At 41.9% G+C, this 18,944-nt stretch overlaps 6 protein-coding genes across 9 annotated transcripts; 4 read left to right on the plus strand and 2 right to left on the minus strand.

The window, feature by feature from the left end:
- The first annotated feature begins 1,601 nt into the window (after positions 1 to 1,601).
- LOC108113034 (KH domain-containing, RNA-binding, signal transduction-associated protein 2) lies at positions 1,602 to 4,439 on the plus strand. Of its 2 annotated transcripts, XR_001772691.2 has the most exons (5): positions 1,602 to 2,146; positions 2,207 to 2,798; positions 2,856 to 2,956; positions 3,006 to 3,384; positions 3,441 to 4,439. XR_001772691.2 is itself a non-coding variant. In XM_017223464.1 (4 exons), exons 1-4 carry the CDS (start codon positions 1,861 to 1,863, stop codon positions 3,248 to 3,250), a joined length of 1,224 nt encoding a protein of 407 aa, XP_017078953.1. In that variant the 5' UTR covers positions 1,602 to 1,860; the 3' UTR covers positions 3,251 to 4,439. The 2 variants fall into 2 exon arrangements, 1 of the variants encoding a protein (XP_017078953.1); XM_017223464.1 differs by having other exon boundaries at positions 3,006 to 4,439.
- A 372-nt stretch (positions 4,440 to 4,811) lies between these two features.
- On the minus strand, positions 4,812 to 6,094 carry LOC108113035 (28S ribosomal protein S29, mitochondrial). Its single transcript, XM_017223466.1, has one exon. It carries the CDS (start codon positions 6,030 to 6,032, stop codon positions 4,863 to 4,865), a length of 1,170 nt encoding a protein of 389 aa, XP_017078955.1. The 5' UTR covers positions 6,033 to 6,094; the 3' UTR covers positions 4,812 to 4,862.
- A 3,882-nt stretch (positions 6,095 to 9,976) lies between these two features.
- LOC108113209 (DNA repair protein RAD50) lies at positions 9,977 to 14,478 on the plus strand. Its single transcript, XM_017223743.1, has 9 exons — positions 9,977 to 10,110; positions 10,162 to 10,732; positions 10,786 to 10,999; positions 11,056 to 12,234; positions 12,296 to 12,719; positions 12,777 to 12,946; positions 13,003 to 13,263; positions 13,319 to 13,421; positions 13,479 to 14,478. The coding sequence occupies exons 1-9, from the start codon at positions 10,042 to 10,044 to the stop codon at positions 14,415 to 14,417; spliced, it is 3,930 nt and encodes a 1,309-aa protein (XP_017079232.1). The 5' UTR covers positions 9,977 to 10,041; the 3' UTR covers positions 14,418 to 14,478.
- Positions 14,479 to 14,566: 88 nt separating this feature from the next.
- Positions 14,567 to 14,973, plus strand: LOC108113211. Its single transcript, XM_017223746.2, has 2 exons — positions 14,567 to 14,740; positions 14,794 to 14,973. Exons 1-2 carry the CDS (start codon positions 14,573 to 14,575, stop codon positions 14,971 to 14,973), a joined length of 348 nt encoding a protein of 115 aa, XP_017079235.1. The 5' UTR covers positions 14,567 to 14,572.
- On the minus strand, positions 14,901 to 15,976 carry LOC108113210 (probable palmitoyltransferase ZDHHC24). 2 transcript variants are annotated; one of them, XM_017223744.2, is made up of 2 exons: positions 15,681 to 15,976; positions 14,901 to 15,623 (listed from the first exon to the last, which is right to left on the minus strand). In XM_017223744.2, the coding sequence occupies exons 1-2, from the start codon at positions 15,910 to 15,912 to the stop codon at positions 15,007 to 15,009; spliced, it is 849 nt and encodes a 282-aa protein (XP_017079233.1). In that variant the 5' UTR covers positions 15,913 to 15,976; the 3' UTR covers positions 14,901 to 15,006. The 2 variants fall into 2 exon arrangements, with proteins under 2 accessions (XP_017079233.1, XP_017079234.1); XM_017223745.2 differs by having other exon boundaries at positions 15,677 to 15,764.
- Positions 15,977 to 16,294: 318 nt separating this feature from the next.
- On the plus strand, positions 16,295 to 18,642 carry LOC108112361 (pickpocket protein 28). 2 transcript variants are annotated; one of them, XM_017222191.1, is made up of 8 exons: positions 16,295 to 16,329; positions 16,394 to 16,587; positions 16,639 to 16,839; positions 16,897 to 17,178; positions 17,250 to 17,365; positions 17,423 to 17,511; positions 17,579 to 18,164; positions 18,226 to 18,642. In XM_017222191.1, exons 2-8 carry the CDS (start codon positions 16,436 to 16,438, stop codon positions 18,525 to 18,527), a joined length of 1,728 nt encoding a protein of 575 aa, XP_017077680.1. In that variant the 5' UTR covers positions 16,295 to 16,329; positions 16,394 to 16,435; the 3' UTR covers positions 18,528 to 18,642. The 2 variants fall into 2 exon arrangements, with proteins under 2 accessions (XP_017077680.1, XP_017077679.1); XM_017222190.1 differs by having other exon boundaries at positions 16,298 to 16,587.
- The last annotated feature ends 302 nt before the right edge of the window (positions 18,643 to 18,944 follow it).

Consider the following 18,944-nt stretch of genomic DNA (forward strand, 5'->3'; position numbering starts at 1 on the left):
TACTCCAGTCGAGTATGTTACAGGTAGAAGAAAGTGCTTCCAAAAGAATATAAGTTCTTGATCAGGATCAATAGACAAGTTGAATAAACCACGTCTGTTTGTCCCGCCCGCCTTTTCGTCTGTCTGTATGAACGCTGAGTTCCCACTATAAGAGATAGAGTGTTGGGATTATACATACATGCAGATTTCTGAGATGCCTACGCTGCGAAAGCTTTTTCTGTAAAAGTTTTCTGTCTACGTTAGTTTTAAGCATATGTACATTTTCTTGACATTGTAAAGCAGATAAAGGTGTTTTCTTCATCCTTCCCCGACCACTCATGAAATGGTTTACCTTGTATAATATAGTATTATCAATTTATTTAACAAAAATATTTGACATCTGAATATTATGAGGCCTCACATGATCACAGACTTTACCGTCAAATACTGAAAATGCTTATTGTGGTTTTGGAAATAGGTGGCTCTAGTAAAATTGTTTATGCTAGAAAAATTCCTGTTTTTATTGGTTAACGCAAAAATGTGTAAAACATTCGGTGCACTTGACTATATCTTGTTGGTTTTAAGATCACAAATCTACTCTTTATTTATGTTCAAGCAAAAACTTACTTTGGTGAATATAATATATACAAAGAATTCGTTCCTAATCTGCAATTAGGAAGCTATTTATGCCATGTATGTGGACCGTTTGCAATATAATATAATGGACGCCACAGTTTTCCGGATTAGGGGCGTTAAAGTAGGCGTGGCACGGTGCTTGCGCTGCGTAGGGACCTCAAGAATCTTCATGCCTAATCGCAACTTTGTATCTCTTATAGTTGCTGAGATCTCAGCGTTCATACGGACAGACGGACGGATGGACGGACAGACGGACGGACATGACTTAATGATACTAATCAATAATATATATACTCTTTAGGGTCGGAAACGCATCTTTCCACCTGTTACATACATTTCAAAGAATCTAATATTCCTGTCGCGGAACGGATTTGGGCTATCGGTAGTTTAAATTTAGCGCCGCTAGAGATCGGTATTTTTGTGTGAGAATTTGAGGTTCGTGTTATTTGGTGACTCTAAACGGGGCAATGACGAGCTTAAATTTGGGCGCGCCTAATCACACGGATTTGCGCTATTATAATGAGGAAATAAAACATATCACATTACATCGCACCACACACAATGTTGTCATTGAGTGTTAGGAAAGCATTCCCCGTGATCGCCCAAGCGGCGTCAATACCCTTTTACTCGACGAGTGATGGGTATAATTTTTTAAGAAGTTAATAAGAAAAAATATACCTATGTATATATAAAGCTACTAAGTACGGATTTCCCAAATCTTAGCAAAAAGTTAATAGGGCTTTGGTAAATCAAGCTTAGTGTACTCTTGCAGGTTAATTGCATTTTCTTAAATTCTTAGAAAATAAGTAAATATACAAATGTATGTACTTGCTTATCTGCTAAAATATATCGAGGGTTACAGATAGCTCCTAATTGCAGTTAAATCGCATTTCCAATGATTAGAAATTCCTATGGCATCTCCGGTTAGACCTATCGAGTATAACTGATACATCGATAACGATGGGCTAATAACACGACCGATTGGCATTTAACAGCACGCTACAGAAGCACGAGAGCCAACCCAAGAGAGTTGCCGGACCGCGCCGCTAACATAGTAAATGTACGAATAAAATACACACTTGGAAAAAGAGAGAAAAATTAGGGCCATTGGGAAGGCTAAAGTGTGCACTCTTGGCAATCAAAGCGTATCTACAGTAAAAGCAATCCCCCGCATTCGCGTACGGAAAACCTAAGATTAGGTGACTTAGAAGGACGACAGCGATAGCGATCCCAAAGGCAGGACAAATGGCGGAGAACGGACTGCGCTTGCCAGGGTCATCCACGGTGGCTTCAACTACAGCAGTAACCGGCGGGGGATCAGGAACCGCAGCGACGTCCGGAACTGGAGTGGTGGCCTCCAGTAGCAGCGGAGGAACCAGTAACGGGGAGCACGAGAACGAACACAACGCAAATGCGGACAGCGAGAAGGCTCAGCCAGCGCCGGCGGTCCAAAAGTACATGCAGGAACTCATGACGGAGCGGTCGCGCATGGAAAATCACTTCCCCCTGGCGGTGAAGCTGATTGACGAAGGTAATTGATTTGTCCCGGTCCCTTAATGGCTAATACTATGATTTTCTCTTGCTTTTGCAGCTCTTGAACGAGTGCAGCTAAACGGGCGTATCCCCACGAGAGATCAGTATGCCGATGTTTATCAGCAACGCACCATAAAGCTATCGCAAAAGGTGCATGTGCCTATCAAGGACAAGAAATTCAACTATGTGGGAAAGCTACTAGGACCCAAAGGAAACTCGCTGCGCCGCCTACAGGAAGAGACGCAGTGCAAGATCGTAATACTTGGCCGTTTCTCAATGAAAGACCGCGCCCGAGAGGAGGAGCTGCGCAACTCCGCGGACGCCAAGTACGCTCACCTGAATCTTCCACTTCACGTTGAGGTGTCCACAATTGCTCCGCCCGCTGAGGCGTACGCTCGTGTAGCCTACGCACTGGCCGAGATCCGTCGCTATCTCACGCCAGATAAACACGATGACATCCGCCAGGAGCAGTACCGCGAGCTCATGGAAGATCCAGAGGCGGCAAAAAAGCTGACTCTTCGCCAGTTACAGCAGCAGTCGAATGTAGCAGCAGGTGGTGGGGGAGGTGGAGGTGGAAACGGAAACGGTGGACCCGCTGGATCCGGAAGCAACAATGGCAACGGAAACCAACGTTCCGGCGGTAACTACAGGTTAGTTTAAATACAATGACCTATATCAGCTAAGCTAACTGTCAAATTCCTCGATAGACAAAAGTTTCAGCAACAATCACACTATCGCCACAACGAGGAGACTGTCTACTTTCGCTCACACAACAATGCGTACCACCAGCCAAAACCCTATGTGCCAGGTAAGTCTAAATGCTTCAATCTTCCTAGATACTATCTTTACTTTTGTAGCCGCCCAGCGGGGCAATGCCATGCATACCACCTTGCCGCCACAGGGGATTGTTCGAGCTTCACCACCCGGTATGGTCGTCAGTGCGGCCAGCTTCAATGGTCGAAATGCCGGACTGGGTAACGCCGGCGGGGGTGGGATCATGGCCAATAGCATCGTGGCCACCACTGGCGGTGGCATCGGCGGTGCTGTGCCGCCCAACATGCGCTACCGTCCCGCTGCCCCATTCCAGTTTGTCAAGAAATAATACAGATGGGAGGATGCACCACCCTCTGCCGTTCGCTGTTTGTTCAACTATTTCTCACCATCATTGATGCCTCATCCGGAAGTATTTACGCCCATCTGTCATGCCCATCCCAACACCCACACACAGCTCCAAAGGTAGATGTAGTAACTATGAGAACATTGGAAACTTGTCATGCATTGATTTCACCAAGATTTCGGCAGGGTGGAAACCAAGGCGAAACTAATGAGTAAATGTATGTTTAAGAAAACTAGCCTAAGTAGTCGAATGCTCCGAGGAACAGACGAACACCTCAACCACCAAACCAAACCAACTAACCGACCAGATAAAGACCCACCACCCCACACGCACGCAAGCCCTCTTTTAGGATTGGGATTGACGGATCACGAGGGTCTGTCTGAGACTTTGGATTCGTTTGTTGGGCCCTGCGAGCATTTGGAAAAGGAAAATTGAAGAAGGTAATAGGAGATAGGAGGTAAAAAACGCCTCGATGTTGGATTGGGCCGAATCGAATGGACGTATTCAGGGATGATCCCAGTCGAGCCAGATCCCCTTGTTTTGTTTTGTCGCATATTATATACATTTTTATTTTATCACTGACGCATGCGAAGATTTCATCAAATTCTAATTTATATTAATGAATATATATCTCCTTTATGTTTACACTTATACGTATCCTCCCTGCAGTCGCTTAATCCTAATGCTTTTCCAACTCTGCGTTTAAGTTTATCCTATTTTTTGTTTAATGCATTTTTAATTACGTTTACGTTTAGAAGAGGAGGCTTTTTATTTTTATTTGTTACGTCGCCAGGACAAAAAAACCAACTGCAAATTATCATGAATAATATATAACAAGTATAGACAAGCGGTATGATTTATTACACATAGTGCATATGAAACACCACACGATCACAAGCGCGTACGTATATTCACAGCATCAGCATATTCACGTAAAACCTTAAAGTTTAAACCAAATGAACATTATAAACGCAAACGCGAATCTACAAGAGATCGGCGCAGAAGCCCGATGACGCCTACGACAATGCAACGGACATAGCAAGCCACATCCGATCAGAGAAAAATAAGCAAACACATGCATACATACATACATAATTGTTATTGTTGTTGAAAGCAACTAAAATTGTAATAGAAATTACGCAAATATACATACGAATATGACGACAAATGTTAATTGCAGCCTAGTTATTATTTTGTTCATTCATACCCACTCCCATAAGCACACTGGAACGAAACATAAGAAATGGTCGTATATATATAGGGCGTGAAGCCTACAGATCAGCATGGGCAATGTGCTCGACTTCGTTGACGTTGCTTCTAAAGCCACAAACTACACGAAAGCTAAACAAAATCCAATTTTTATTGATTTCGAACATTGAAAACATTGTAAACCCCACACACATCTATGTGAAAGTACGAAACTATATATTTTACAGTGCATTATTATGTATTGCTGATTATCGTTAAATAAATTTTCAATTTGAATTTGCCAGTCCAATTATTACATCTCCCAAGGTAGGGCAGATATCCAAGTTTTAACAACGCATTTAAGAAATTATTTAACTTTATTGACTAACAAAAATAGGATAATCAAACTCTACAATGCCCTCACAAGCTGCATTAGCGAATAGGGATTTTTGTTGCTCATGAACTTTAGCTGTTCCTCGAACCCCTCCGGTGTCTTGTTGATCCAGTGGCGGTCGAGGTAGTAGTTGATGTAGCTGTGGAACTCTTTGTCCGTGTAGTTCTCTACGTGGATGGGCACGAAAGGATCCAAGTGCTCAAAGCCCTCCTGGCCAAGTAAATAGCGGGGCAAATATGACTCCATGTGTCCTTCGGTCATTGCAATCTTGTCCACAGACAGTATGCACACTCCGTTCGTCCAGTCGTAGTTGGTGATGTCCAGGAAGGGCTGCGTAAGTGTGATTCGATCTGGAGTTACGCGCTGTTTGTTGTCAGAGAAAATGCGGGTAACTGGATGAAAGAAGGCATTGAAGCCGTCGATTGCCACCATCACTTTGCATTTTCCGGCAGTGGAAAGTTGTTTTAGTTCATTAATCAGTGCCGCCGTTGTCTCCGAGGCGTACTTGATTCGTGCTATTCCGTGCTCCACCAGCTCAGTAAGAGTGGAGCCCGATGGCGTGCTCTCGCGCTTACTCCACACGTACTCTTTGCTGGTTTTTAGATCCAGCTGCTGTAGCAGCTTGCCGTTCTGGGTTTTAAAGTGCACTAACCAGGCGGCTGCGTCAAAGGGCAGGTCAATCATGCCCTCTTGGCCTGCTGCATTGGACGCCTCCTTGGGCCGCTTCATCCAGTTTGGTGCCCAGGGCACGTGAACCAGCAGGAAGTCGTTGAGGGCTCCATAGTGCAGCACATGGGCCATAGTCAACGTTTTGCCTGATCCGTTTTCTCCGTACAGCACATAGCGTACTACCGGTTTGGTTAAGTCGCTGTGTTTGATGTACTGCAACAATTCCAGGGCAGGATTTCTGACCATCAAACAAGCTTCTGTGAAGGTCTTGATTTGTTGCTCGTACTGTTTTGGCAGACCACCACCAGCGAAGATCTGCTTCTTCTGATCCGCAGGAATGGTGTAGAACTTGGCCACCTGCAGTTCAGAGTGTTCGCCGGGATTTGTGACCGCCGTCCTGAACTCATTGATGGCCGACCCCTCTACTGCCGCGTTCGTGGCCAACTGCTGGACATAACGCTGCAATTGCACGGACACGCGCGACAAGTTGCCAATGCGATTTCGGATCATTTTCATTGAGAAACCTCGAATACTTGTTAAATAAGACCTGGAAACTAGCAGACTGGTGTCTATCGACACACAGAGGCTATCGATAACTCAATAGTAGTGGCAAAACATGGCGCGTTAGCTAAATATTATCGATCTAAATATCTGTATACGAATTATTTCAACCTTTTTTAATGCTTAAAAACTAATTTCGTCACTTACTTGTTATAGAATTGTTAAGAATTATTCCAGCTGTTAACGCTTGATTAACAATTAGAACCTACAAGCTTATAGCCACCATAAATGTTTCTTGTCTGTCCTGTTTTTTCAATCTCATAAGACGCATATAAATCTTTAATTTCTTAAGGAATTTAAAAAAACAATAACCATTTAGAATGGCTTAGTTAATATTTACTAATATACACCATAAATACCTTACAACAAGACAGATCAATTTATATTTGTTACTTGAAAAAAATGCGTTATAAAAACAAGAACTTTTTAATTATTTAAAAACCGTCAGAAATATTTTAATATAGCTATCTATATTTTTTATAAATTGAGAATACTGAGAAATCTTATCTCCAGGTTAGTCAGTGCTTACGCTTTACTGATCCATATCGAGGCTTAGATATCCCCTTTAACTCTGTCGAATTAACTTGTTCAGCTCGTCCCTCTTAGTGCGTTTAAAAATCCAAGGTAAAAAATGAAATACAATTTAAGTTAAATTTAAAACTTATAAAAAACTGACTCCTTCAATACGAACCTTGTGAAGGGCATAAGTTATGACACAAAGAATTACGAGCCCACTTATTAGGGAACAAATTAATTACTCGAAGGGCAGATCAGATTTTTTTTTCGATGAATCGCCAAACTGTTCGATTTGAACAGATTATCATAGACAAGTTCTGCTTCGGGCAATATGACAAAGTATTTGCCAGGGTTCTTTTCTTCAGTTAGAACGACTTTTAAGCTTATGCTCAGGCTAATTGGTTTGTCAGGCCTGAATTGGACGCTCATTTCGGCCTTGGCGCAGATCGTCATATTGTTATTCTTGGCATTGGAGATCTTTTAATTATAGATGTTCGTAATATTAATATTAATTTAATCATGTACAGGCCATATTTTAATATTAGTCGAGCTGAAAGCTTTAGCTGCTATTGCTCCTAACCATTTATTAGCTATTAGTTTTAACTAATTGTTTCTCATAATTTCCTCATATTCGTAGACATGAGGTTCGAGCTCGTAACGCTTGAGGCGCTCATAGTACTGGCCAAAGGTAAATCCTTCCATCTGGTAGGTCTAGAAAAACCTGTAATTCCATGGACCGAGGTACCTTAAGGCCTTAAGGCTGGTGATTTTAATAAAATATCTATTAAATATTCTTTGTTTGATATAATTTAGCTTTATCAGAATCAGGAAACTATATATATTTGTATGTAAGAAACGCACTTAAACTAAAAAATTCTTGACGCAGCGCCAAGTGGCTAAGGGAATGTCCAAGCACTGACAGCTAAAAGGATGTTCGTACATAAGAGAGAGAGGAAACGCGCAAGGATTCGCAGCTATAAAGTGACATGTAATAGCCAACGCTGATAAATGACCACGAGCCGATGCCAGATCGATTCTCATGGCGATGATGTACGAGCCAAATCGAGGAACATTTCAAGTGTGAAAACCATATGACAGCCGTAATCAAGGCGTTGATGGCAGAACTAACCTTTATCGCATTCTACTCATATTGATTTCAAGCTGAAGGGCTGCAGGAAATAAGCAAAAATATCTGGCGGAAATTTTGAGCGAAAAGGGGTGGATGTTTCCAGCCGAGATGGAGTTGACTGATTGGTTAACACATGTCACAGGGCCATAATTGCAAGGGGGCAAAATAGAGGAGAGAACTGAGCTGCTAGCTAGAATCCAAGCAAAATGAATGACAATTGTTTTGACACGCATGTTTTGACATACAGAAAGAGACAACGATAGGGACAGGAAGCTGACACGGCATTAAACACAATATGCGAGCGAGAGAGAGCGTTCAACGGGCCTGCTGTTTCACATATAGAGATAGATATATGGAATACGCTTGCAACACAACTTAATTGAATTTTTAAGACCAATTCCGAGGAAGATTTATGTGAAAATCGTTTTATTGCACATCCTTTTCGTTTAGCTTTTTGACAAGCATTTTTATTAGGCCACAGCCTCAGGTAAAAAAACAAATGTTAGTACAAAAAAAATATTTATAAAGTATTTAAAGTCTATTCGAATGGAAATATTCTATTCTTTAAATGCTTAAAAGGTTTAAAGCTAAACCCTAAACTGCTAAATACGCATTATTTGTGGTAAAGCGAGAAGAAACATTTTTGAAATTGGGTTTGACATCTGGATGCCTTTCTGTCCGTCTTGTGGCTTTTTGGCTAACCAGGGGCAGTCAACGATGATGACACCGCAGCCACACCTACTGTAATTTTTCTGGCAACGATGGATGCCTTTACTGCTAATTTTGCATCTCATTAAGCACGGCAATCAATAGATAAAAAAAAAAGAAGTTGGGAATCGTAGGTGCCGCGTATTTGCCAGCTGGAAATATTAATAAAGTGCCGCAGGATTGTTCGATAGTACTGGGTCGGTGGTTCTTAATCTCGTAACTGCTCATGATTATAACGGAGTTGTTGTCTTCTTTCAAATCGATTAGATTGTTAGCCCCGACTAACTACAAATAAATAATTGATTTGAATAAGATTTAAGCACGTTTTCATAATTTACGACTTTTTACCCGTTGATATCGATCTCGGCAAACTCTATCAGGTCAATTATGTCAGTATGCTTATTGTCCAGGGGATTTTCCTCATTTCCCGCACTAAATACAGCTGCTTAGATGGTCAATGAGTGTCCCCTGAGTTGGGTCACATTTGAGCTGATGGTGATGGAGTCGCTTTTTCCATTGGCCAGTGGCTCTTTGTGGTTTAGTTCGCACAACATATGCGATTCGACGACCTTGCAATTTCCAGGAATCTGAGTGAATGGCAGGTGGAAAGAGCTGGTTAAGTCCGAGCTGTCCGTTAAGCCCAAAATGAAAGTGGAACTAAAATGAAATTAATTATGTACCTGTAAACTACATGGACTATAAAGCTTACTCAATATCCTTGCTCTTAAACTGGAGATCAGCGATGCAAGCATCAGTGGCACAGCCCGTGGAGACGCCTATGTTTTCGATGTAGTTCTTTGGTTCCGCGGGATCAACAATCACGCAAGTTTCGCAGAACTCTATTCCATAACCAACTAATTATTTATTGATAATTAAAAAAAAAATTTTTTTAAGCTTACCTCCCGACACGGGTATCTTCTTTGTCAGCTCGTAGAAGATGGATGGGTTGGAATATGGCCTTTATGTACAGCTTAATCTCGAAATCCCGGCACTGCTCTACAGGACCCGCATACTGCAATAGATATATCTAGTTGAATTGAATTTAATTATATATGTATGTATATGTGTGTTTGTTTATTTTATTCCGAAATTTGTTCAAATAATATTTATTAAGAAATTGTTATCACCGTCAGGTGAGAGATAAGTATTATTCTAATAATAATAATGGTTGCAGATGCAATTTTGTATTGAAATTGGTTAAGATAGTCAAGAGAGAGAATTTTTCCACTGGTAGCATATTTATATTGATATTGGTTAAGAGTGTAAAGGGTATCTGGTACTTCTACTCAATAAGAGTAGCATTTGAAAGGGTAAAAATATATATTTTGTATATTATATTATTATTTTTCATGAAACGCTAGAAAAAACAATTCAAAGACGATTTAATAAGGATTTAATCAGACTTATAATTAGAAATATGAAAATTATAAAAGGCTTTAAGAGAAATAGAAGTTATGTATTCCCCTAACTAATTTAATTTGAAATAGCAACCAATCGATATTTTTCGATAACTTTCATTTTGCTCTGCTGCATCCCTGGTTGCAGACTGGCGCCTTTGGTGAAATTATAAACAATAGAAGTTGTTGGGTCAACCTATGTTGCATTTCTATCATGTCATCCATTGACAAGTTGTCTATCCAGGGAGTTCGCAGTTTCGGGTCCAATGCAGAGGATCTCCAAGTAAGTGCAGCCGTCCAATAGAACAATAGTTTAAAACTCGGCAATCCGCAGAGCATTAAGTTTTCATCACCGGTGACTCTGATTCTGGGTGAGAATGGTTGCGGCAAGACAACTATAATAGAGTGCCTAAAGTACGCTCTAACCGGTGAATGTCCGCCGGGAAGCGACCGTGGTAAAAGTTTTGTCCACGACCCCAAGATTTTCGGACTAAATGAATCCCTGGCTCAGATTAAGATGCAAGTGCGTGACAAACGGGGCGCCCAGGTGTCCATTTGCCGCACTATGAAGGTGTCCAACAAGCGCAACAAGGTGTCATTCGAGACAATGGACTCTACCATCAACTTCTTGACCGGATCCGGCCAATCAAAGCGCGAGAATCCAGACTCTCTGAGCGGTCGTACAGTGGACATCGATTTGGCAATCTCGGACTTCATGGGTGTATCGAAGGCTATCATTAACAATGTCCTATTTTGCCATCAAGAGGACTCAAGTTGGCCGCTTGACGAGGCAAAGAAGTTGAAGGAGAAGTTCGATGCTATATTTGGTATCACCGAGTACAATAAAGCTTTGGATAAAATCATAAAACTCCGCAAGGAAGCAGTGGAGGAGCTTAAAGTAATGGGTAAGTTATCCACAGCTCAAGAAATAAAACCTTTAACAATTCCCCTTACACAGATGCCAACATGAAGCATGTAGCCTATCTCAAAGATGAAATGGAGGTGAAAACTTTAAGCTTGCAGAAAGCCCAACAAAAATGCGACGCCATTAAGGATCAGTGCAACGAATGTGAGGTGGAAATGAAACCGATTGAGGCAAGGTTGTCGGAAATCCGGAACGTAGAGTTTGAAATTGGAAAGTATCAGGCTCAGAAGGTGGAAATGGACACGAAGTAAGTGAAACTAGACATTTTTACCTACAAAGAATTATTACTTTTTACTCATCCAGACACAAAAACTGCAAGGAACAGATCTCCATCCTAACTCGGAAGATAAAGAGTCCCTTTGAAGGTTCTCTGGTAGATTTGGAACTAGAGATTAAAAACTTTGACCTACGCATGTCAGAGATGCGTCAACATCGCACAGAAACGGAGTATAACTTATCTCAGTTAAAAAAACTTAGTGCAACTGAACAAGAAAAGTTGGGCACGCAGGAGAAAAAGCATTGCTTGGCGAAACAAAGGCACCAAAGCGAGCAGTCTTGCCGGGCCCAGCTTCTAAAGCGAGTGAAGGACTTTTGTCGAGAACTGCAGATTCCCATCGATGGAGATCTTGTTGAGCAGCCCGCAAATCTGGAAGAAGTATTGCAGGACATCGAGGCTATGATACTGAGCAAGCACTGTGAAATCACAGAGATCGTTGAGCAAAACGACAAGGCTGATCGGGGTAGGCAGGTCAAGATCGACGAGTTGCGCATCGATTTGACCAAGTCGGAACAAAGCGTGACAGCTCAAGAGAAGCAAAGGGAGTCTAGCAAACGAGAGAGTGACACTCTTGGGGTGGAAATACAAAAAATTGAAACATCCATGCAAGAACTGAAGAAATTGGATAAGGAAATTGCCAATGTGAGTGAGCTATACGAGAGCGCTTCAAAAGATTTCAATCAGCAGGCAATAAAAGAGGTTATTGCCACTAAGAATGCCAGCATTGCCGAAAAGCAGATTAATTTTAAGAAGCTAGACGAACAGTTGGCTTTCTTGGGCTCGATGGCCAAGCTGGTTGCCGAGATCAATCTTAAGCAGAAGGAGCTCGACAAGAAGAACCAAGATCTCCATCGCGTACGCAGTCGTCATGCAGAAAATTTTGTAAAATTCTTCAAGGAACCTATTACGAGCAATTATCGAAGATCAGTGCAGGGTGTCTATGATAAACTTCGTCGCGATATACAGGATCTGAACGAGAAGGCCAATTCGCAGAAGCTGAAGGAACAGTCGCACGAGATTAAGCGTAAGAACCTTATTGGTGAGATTTCGCGCATGGAAAAGGAGCTCAAGGAGAGCGAGGAGTTGATTTTTCAAAAGTGTAGGTCAACTCCTTACGATGATTTGCTAGAGCGAAGCAAAACTGCCATTTCCAAGCTGCAGTTTGACCATGGAGCCCTTAAATCATCAGAGGCCCTTTACAAGAAGTAAGTTTGAAAAAAAGCGAGCATCTTACTTTATTAAACTTGAATACCTGTTTTTACTTAGATACATACAGAAAATTAAGGAAGAGCCATGTTGCCCTTTGTGCCATAACAATATATCTAGTGATGGGGCCCTTGATTTGACCAACGAACTAACCGATGAGATCGAAAAGTTGCCCGATAATATATCTAGAGCAGAAAAAGCCCTTAAAGCAGAGCAAATCAAGTATGAGAATTTACTGCAGATCAAACCTAACATTCTTAAGGTCAAGGATCTGAAGGAATCCTTGCCTGAGAAAAAGGATGAGCTGAAAAAAGTTGAGCAGTTGCTAGGTGAGAGCGTCAGCGAGTATGAAACATTGATTGCTTTGATTGGCGAGCCCACACAGAATTTGGAGTTGGCGAACTCCATGATGGGTGATATGAGCCTTTTAGATGAGGCTTTAAAAGACTCGGTGCGGCTTACAAAAGATCTGGATCAGCAAAAGGTATCGAGTGTCCATATTATGTGGCTTGGTTAAGCATTAATTAAAAATTTGATTTAGGCAAAGTTACCCAGTTCCTATGACTCGAGTGTATCAATGGATGATCTGCAGGCAGAGAAGAATCAGGTCTTGAAGGAATTGGATGCGGAACGCAAGGAGTTAGACTCCACGCAGACTTCTTTTCAACAACAAATGGATGCTATTAATCGTTTGCGCGAAAAGAAAAACAGGTAGTAAAATTCACCTTAAAAATTGCTCCAAAATCACTTATTTTGCTTCTTTTTAGCTTGAAAGATAGACAAATTCATCTCCAGCAGGGCCTGCAAAGCTTGCCCCAGTTGAAGGAGCGTTTTGAAAAACTAAAAACTTTTTTAAGCACAGTGGCTACTGAAATAACTGAACTGAAGGCCAAAATTGAACCCCTAAAGCAAAATCTCAGGAAAGCCATAGAAGAAAAAGAACGGCTAAAAGCGAGCGACAGAGCTCAGGTAGATCAGTTGAATTCCAAATACAGTTCTTATAAAAGTACAGATCAGGATATACAAAGGTAAGTAGAATAAAGTCACTGACCTTGCTTACTTGCACTTTCACATTCTATTTAGATTGAATAAAGAAGCTCTAGACTATGCCAAAATGGACCTCCAAAATGAAATCAAGAAACTCGATGATATTATAAAGGCTACTAAAGATCAGCTAAGAAAACTGGTAAGATCTAAGATGCACTCCATTAAAATATGAGCTATATAGATATTCTTTTCTTAGGAAATCCAAATCTCTTTGAAAAGTGATGAATTGGAGACTATTAAAACCGAGTGCCTTAATGAGCAGACCGTGGAACGAGATTTAAAAGATAATCGTGAGCTAAAACAGTTACAGGAAAAAGAATCCAAGCTTAGAGAAAGCTGTCAGGCACTAGACAAGCAGCTTTGTAACTTGGACTTCTACAGCGTCACCAAGGAGAAAACAGAGCTGACAAAGAGAAGGGATAAGGCCACAGTGCGTAAGGGTGAGCTGCTGGGTCAGCTAGGCGAAATAAACAATCAGGTGAACAAATTGAAGCGAGAAATCGATGAGCCCAGATTTAAGGAGTCCCTTAAAAACTTTCGGAAGGCCAACTATGAGCAGATGGTAACGCGTCTCAGCATAGAGGATTTGGGCCAACATCGTTTGGCTTTAGAATGGGCTCTGATACAGTTCCATGCTGAAAAGATGGAAAAGATTAATCGACTAATACGAGAGTACTGGCGCATGATATATCGTGGCAATGATATTGACTATATCCAGGTGAAGACGGACGAGATCAGCACGGATGCTTCAGCGGATCGCCGCAAGACTTACAACTACAGAGTAGTCCAGTCGAAGAACAACACCGAGATCGAGATGCGGGGACGCTGCAGTGCTGGTCAGCGTGTCCTGGCCTCCCTCATTATTCGCTTGGCACTGGCCGAGACGTTCAGCAGTAATTGCGGTGTCTTGGCCCTAGACGAACCAACTACGAATTTGGATCGTGTTAATATAACATCCCTGTGTGATGCACTAAACTGCATTGTTGAGGAGCGCCAGAGTCAGTCAAATTTCATGCTTATCATCATAACACACGACGAAAACTTCATCTCGTCGCTGGGCAAGATAACCAGCTATCATCGGGTCTTTCGCAACGATGATTGCAAATCGGTTATACGAAAAGTTCAGGTTGACTAAGTGGTCGGTCTATCAAAGAAAGTTTTAATACATCAATAAAAAGTGTCACTTTTGTTATCGACCTATGTATGTTTGCTGGTCTAGTCATCAAATCAATTAGAGGAAAAGGCAAATGACAAGGGAGTTTCTAAAAATGATTGGTCTAGTCTTTAGAGATGTCCAACCTGTGTGGACTATGGCTGCTGGCACTTTCGTTGTTTGTGGAAGTCATTTCCTACTCTATACAATTTGGCATTATGCACTCCCTAGCCGTTCCTGTTTATGAAATTGAAGTGTACTCCAGTGAATCGCATGATTATATAGATGTGAAGTACAAGCAAAAGGTATTTAAAATGAAATTGATTCTATGTACATTTTCTTAGGTATCTCTATACAGGCTAGCTTGTATTTCAATATAAACGTAATTTTTGTAATCGATGAAAATGAAATGGAATGGAAAGGCCAGGCATCAATTCTCACTGGCGGAATTGGTTACAACTTCACCACCGTACGATTAACGTATGTGCAGCCAGAAGTGTCAAAAGTCACAGTGCTTATCTACGGGCTTCCCAGGTAGGAACTACAGATGGCACATTATATCATTTAAAAACTAATCAGACTCTGTCTTTTCGTGAGAACTAGAGGGACTCCAGTGATATCCGTCATCGGGTAGATCGCTGCGAATTAGTGGTGACAGCCACGCTATATGCATGCGGTCTCCAAAAACACTTCTCAGATTCTGGCGTACTCCTTTGTCGTACCGTCGCTTGCTCTCCTGAGTGCGATCGGCAGAAACTCCTCCCCTTAAAACGATGGGCACATGGTAACCCAAGAGCAAGACACCGTAGGCCAGGGCCAGAACATTTAAGCTGTAGAACAGTAGGTACATGTTGCTCCAAAACCCTCCCGTCACTAAGAGCAACATGGGGCAGGCTAGCTTGAGGAGAGTCAGCCAGTTGCTGTAGATGTGGCCCTGGATGATCCACATGTATATGGAGTTGTAAACTAGGGCATAAACGGATCCCACGAACAGATAGAAAATGAAGCCCATGAAGAAGCGATGGTTCTTGAGCCCAATGCAGCAGCCGGTATAGATGCAGTGGTGATCCCGCTTTAGTATGCAAACCTTGCAGATTTTGCAGTGCCATGATCTGGGTGGAGCAGGTCTCTGGCACTCGGTGCATTCCCGCCAACTTTTGTCATCCGGCTCTGGCCCCACCTTTTTTGCTAGAAAATATTAATGTATTGTTATTGGCCAAATTTCAAATGAGATCTATTACCTACCATCCACACTAGTATTGATCATCATGCAGGCAATCATATTTCCCTTAATATTAAACACCAGAAACATGGCCATCAGGAATGTGAAAGTATGAAAGAATCCACCGGGTTCATGAAAGGCAGGCAGCACCACCGCGATCTCGAATAGGAACACTACCGGCAAAAAGATTCCAATTATCAGGTAGCACAAGACATCTACTAGCCGGCGGGGCAGGGGATTGCTACGGATTCTCATTCTGCGACTAAAGTAAACAAAGTCCGATCGTCGAGATGCCCAAAAGAGAAATAACTTTCTAGCTTCGCTGTGTCATCACGTGCGGCGGAGCTTTATTTAATCAAGCTTTGGGAGAAAAAAGCTAATTCACCGCCCTCAAAAAGCTTAAAAAACTTAAGTTTTTGCGGCGAAAAGTTTACGTTAGAATTTGATGAACTCCAAAGCTAACCGAATTAAAGTTTGATATGAAGCGCACGAGAGCGTGAAACTGTGGTAATGCACTTATCTTATCAAACGGGCCACACGTCGTATGCTCGATGGCATGCAATATGCATACATATATACAAGCTATATACATAAATGCCAATGGCAAAGCCCAAATTGGAGAATTTGATTAACTCGAAAGGCTGCACTCTGTCACAAATCACTGTAATCAAGGTAAAGCCTTAATTACATGGGTCTTTAATACGAGTACTGACATCTGATTGATTGCGATATCAAGTATTTATGGCGGTGTCAAGGAGCATTAAGTAAACAGTTGAAAATGGAATTGTCCGCGTCAACCAGACCGATAAGGCAGGGATCCTCGGTGTTTTTGCTCAAGAGCTTGGTCAGAAGTCTGCGGCAATTCCTCAACCAGACTAGCTTGCATGGCCTGAAATTTGTGGGCGATTCCAGTCTCAGCAGTTGGGAAAGGTAGTAACCCGCCGTAGTTATGAACAATTATTAAATTATTTCCAATTTTAGATCATTTTTCTTTGGCTCCTTTGTAATTGCCCTCATAATCACAGTCCACCTTATATCGAACATTTATGTCAAGTGGGATAGCACTCCGGTAATAATTGGCATCAGCCCACATGCCACCTCTATTCTGAAGGTACCCTTTCCGGCCATAACCATTTGCAATATGAACCAAGTCCAAAAGAGTCAAGTGGCCGCTTATAGGGAGTGAGTTCTATCTCTAAATATCAATCCATCATGCTTAACACATATTATTTATCCCAGGGGCTCCGACGAGAGTGCCCTCTTGCAGCTCTTGTGTGACTCGGATAGCTGGCAATCCAATAAGTTTGACGAGGAGCTTGCCGCTTCAAACTTCGACAGGAATAACTTAAGGATATCCGACTTTGTCTCAAACCATTCCCAGTCCTGCGAGAGAATGTTGCTCTTCTGTAGATTTAGTGCGGTGGAGCGAAACTGTTCGCATTTGTTTCAGCAGATCCTGACGGACGAGGGCCTGTGCTGCGTCTTTAATTTTCAGCCGCCGGAACATCTATACAAGCCTTAGTAAGTACATGACTTGAGATCTAGAATATTTATTTCGTGACTTTAAAATATTATTTTGTTTTATTTAATAGCTCAAATAACCGTCGGAATTTGACCAGTGCAGATGGGTTTGAAACTGTTAAGTGGGACCCGGAGACAGGATATCCTGAAAAACTGCCTCCCAAATATCATCCAGCGCCCTCAAGTGGTAAGATATCAGCTAATGGAATTTCAGGAAAGCCAGTTAGACCGTCATTGATTTTAGGAACTGGCATAACTTTGGGATTTACTGCTGTGCTAAATGCTGAAATGAGCGAATACTACTGCTCCTCAACAAATGGACCAGGTTTTAAGGTTTGCTTATATAGAGAAGTAATGTGAAATGATAATCGCAAATATCTTTCGATCTTTTGATATATAGGTTTATTTCCACAATCCCATCGAGGTGCCCATGGTAAAAGAGGCGGGCCTGATCACAGCCATTGGCTACGAGACCAATTACCGGATCGAGATGGTTAGAGCCGAGGCGGTGCCGGCAATTCGTTCTATATCTCGCGACGGCCGACAGTGCCTGTTTAATGACGAGAAGGAGTTGATCTTCTATAGAATTTACACGCGGCTCAACTGCGAAAATGAATGTTTGGCTGCCTACCTTTACGAGTCGTGCTCCTGCATCCCATTCGATTATCCACAAATCTACAGCAACGCCAGCACCTGCACTATGAGAGACACCTTCTGTGTGCGACGGGCCCAAAGGGAGGCCGTTCGTCCGGGTTGGGTCAAGTGCCGGAAACAGTGCCTGCCCAGCTGCTTTGATCTGAACTATTTGGCCAGTGGCTTCGCCTTCCCGCTGGCTACCAACAACTTTCAGCTGGCCAACGCGCTGGTGGAGAGCATGAACAAGTCCTATCTCAGCGAGAATATAGCCGTGATTAATGTCTACTTTAGAGAGTCGGTCTACTACGGAAACACCAAGAATGCCTACGTGGGATTGACTGAGTTTCTGTGTGAGTAAATAACGTAGAAACTCAAAATCCTATTCTTTCTGATTTTCCTTTCTGATTCCAGCCAATGTCGGTGGTGTAATGGGCCTTTTTATGGGTTTCAGCGTTATCTCCCTGGCGGAGATTCTCTACTTTCTAATCTTGAGACCTATTTCGGAACTTTTCGTTTGGAAGAGGTCATCCCGTGTAGACTCGGAAAACAGTCTAAAACACAACGCCTTCGCCATTGAACAAGCCAAGGATTCAGATAAACCCATTTCATGGCTTACCAGAGAACTATATCCCAAAGGTGTAAAACTGAGATCATTCGAAAGGGGTGGTAGAATAAAGGGCACTAAAACTATGGACAATTCCTCAAACCATTAAAGTTCACAGACCAGAAATTGCTTTTATGTAACAATGTACGAGAATACACATGTAATGGCCACGTCATGCATAGCATTGCGTGACCAGTAATAAAATAAAAGGGGAAAACATTATGACTAAGAGGAAGGTTATGGTTTTTCCTTTTGGATTTTTCATACAAGCAAATACAAAAAGTGAAATATAATAGAATAATTGATTTAAGCCATGAACTGAAAGCGATGCATGTTTAAATAACTCATAAAATATTAAACAATCTGTAATAAATGCTCACTTAGCCTTGGTAAAAAGGGTTAAAGTTATTGTTTAAAAGATTAATTTAAAATATAAATCGGGCGATAGGTGATTTAAGTAACTAGCTGGATGAATACCGATAACTGTGTAATCAAAACCAGAACAAGTTACAGTTAACCTGACTTA

The sequence above is a fragment of the Drosophila eugracilis genome, unplaced genomic scaffold (genome assembly GCF_018153835.1).
Source record: "Drosophila eugracilis isolate 14026-0451.02 unplaced genomic scaffold, ASM1815383v1 contig_90, whole genome shotgun sequence".
Taxonomy (NCBI): Eukaryota; Metazoa; Arthropoda; class Insecta; order Diptera; family Drosophilidae; genus Drosophila; species Drosophila eugracilis.

Bases quoted from the DNA above. Each gene is read 5' to 3' on its own strand.
- LOC108113034 (XM_017223464.1), top strand. From the start codon at position 1,861: ATGGCGGAGAACGGACTGCGCTTGCCAGGGTCATCCACGGTGGCTTCA. The intron at 2,147-2,206 runs GTAATTGATTTG...TTGCTTTTGCAG, and splicing joins GGTGAAGCTGATTGACGAAG to CTCTTGAACGAGTGCAGCTA. The intron at 2,957-3,005 runs GTAAGTCTAAAT...TTACTTTTGTAG, and splicing joins GCCAAAACCCTATGTGCCAG to CCGCCCAGCGGGGCAATGCC.
- LOC108113035 (XM_017223466.1), bottom strand. From the start codon at position 6,032: ATGAAAATGATCCGAAATCGCATTGGCAACTTGTCGCGCGTGTCCGTG.
- LOC108113209 (XM_017223743.1), top strand. From the start codon at position 10,042: ATGTCATCCATTGACAAGTTGTCTATCCAGGGAGTTCGCAGTTTCGGG. The intron at 10,733-10,785 runs GTAAGTTATCCA...CCCCTTACACAG, and splicing joins GGAGGAGCTTAAAGTAATGG to ATGCCAACATGAAGCATGTA. The intron at 13,264-13,318 runs GTAAGTAGAATA...CATTCTATTTAG, and splicing joins ACAGATCAGGATATACAAAG to ATTGAATAAAGAAGCTCTAG.
- LOC108113211 (XM_017223746.2), top strand. From the start codon at position 14,573: ATGTCCAACCTGTGTGGACTATGGCTGCTGGCACTTTCGTTGTTTGTG. The intron at 14,741-14,793 runs GTATTTAAAATG...ATCTCTATACAG, and splicing joins ATGTGAAGTACAAGCAAAAG to GCTAGCTTGTATTTCAATAT.
- LOC108113210 (XM_017223744.2), bottom strand. From the start codon at position 15,912: ATGAGAATCCGTAGCAATCCCCTGCCCCGCCGGCTAGTAGATGTCTTG. The intron at 15,624-15,680 runs GTAGGTAATAGA...AATATTTTCTAG, and splicing joins GATCAATACTAGTGTGGATG to CAAAAAAGGTGGGGCCAGAG.
- LOC108112361 (XM_017222191.1), top strand. From the start codon at position 16,436: ATGGAATTGTCCGCGTCAACCAGACCGATAAGGCAGGGATCCTCGGTG. The intron at 16,588-16,638 runs GTAGTAACCCGC...TTCCAATTTTAG, and splicing joins AGTCTCAGCAGTTGGGAAAG to ATCATTTTTCTTTGGCTCCT. The intron at 17,179-17,249 runs GTAAGTACATGA...TTTATTTAATAG, and splicing joins GAACATCTATACAAGCCTTA to CTCAAATAACCGTCGGAATT.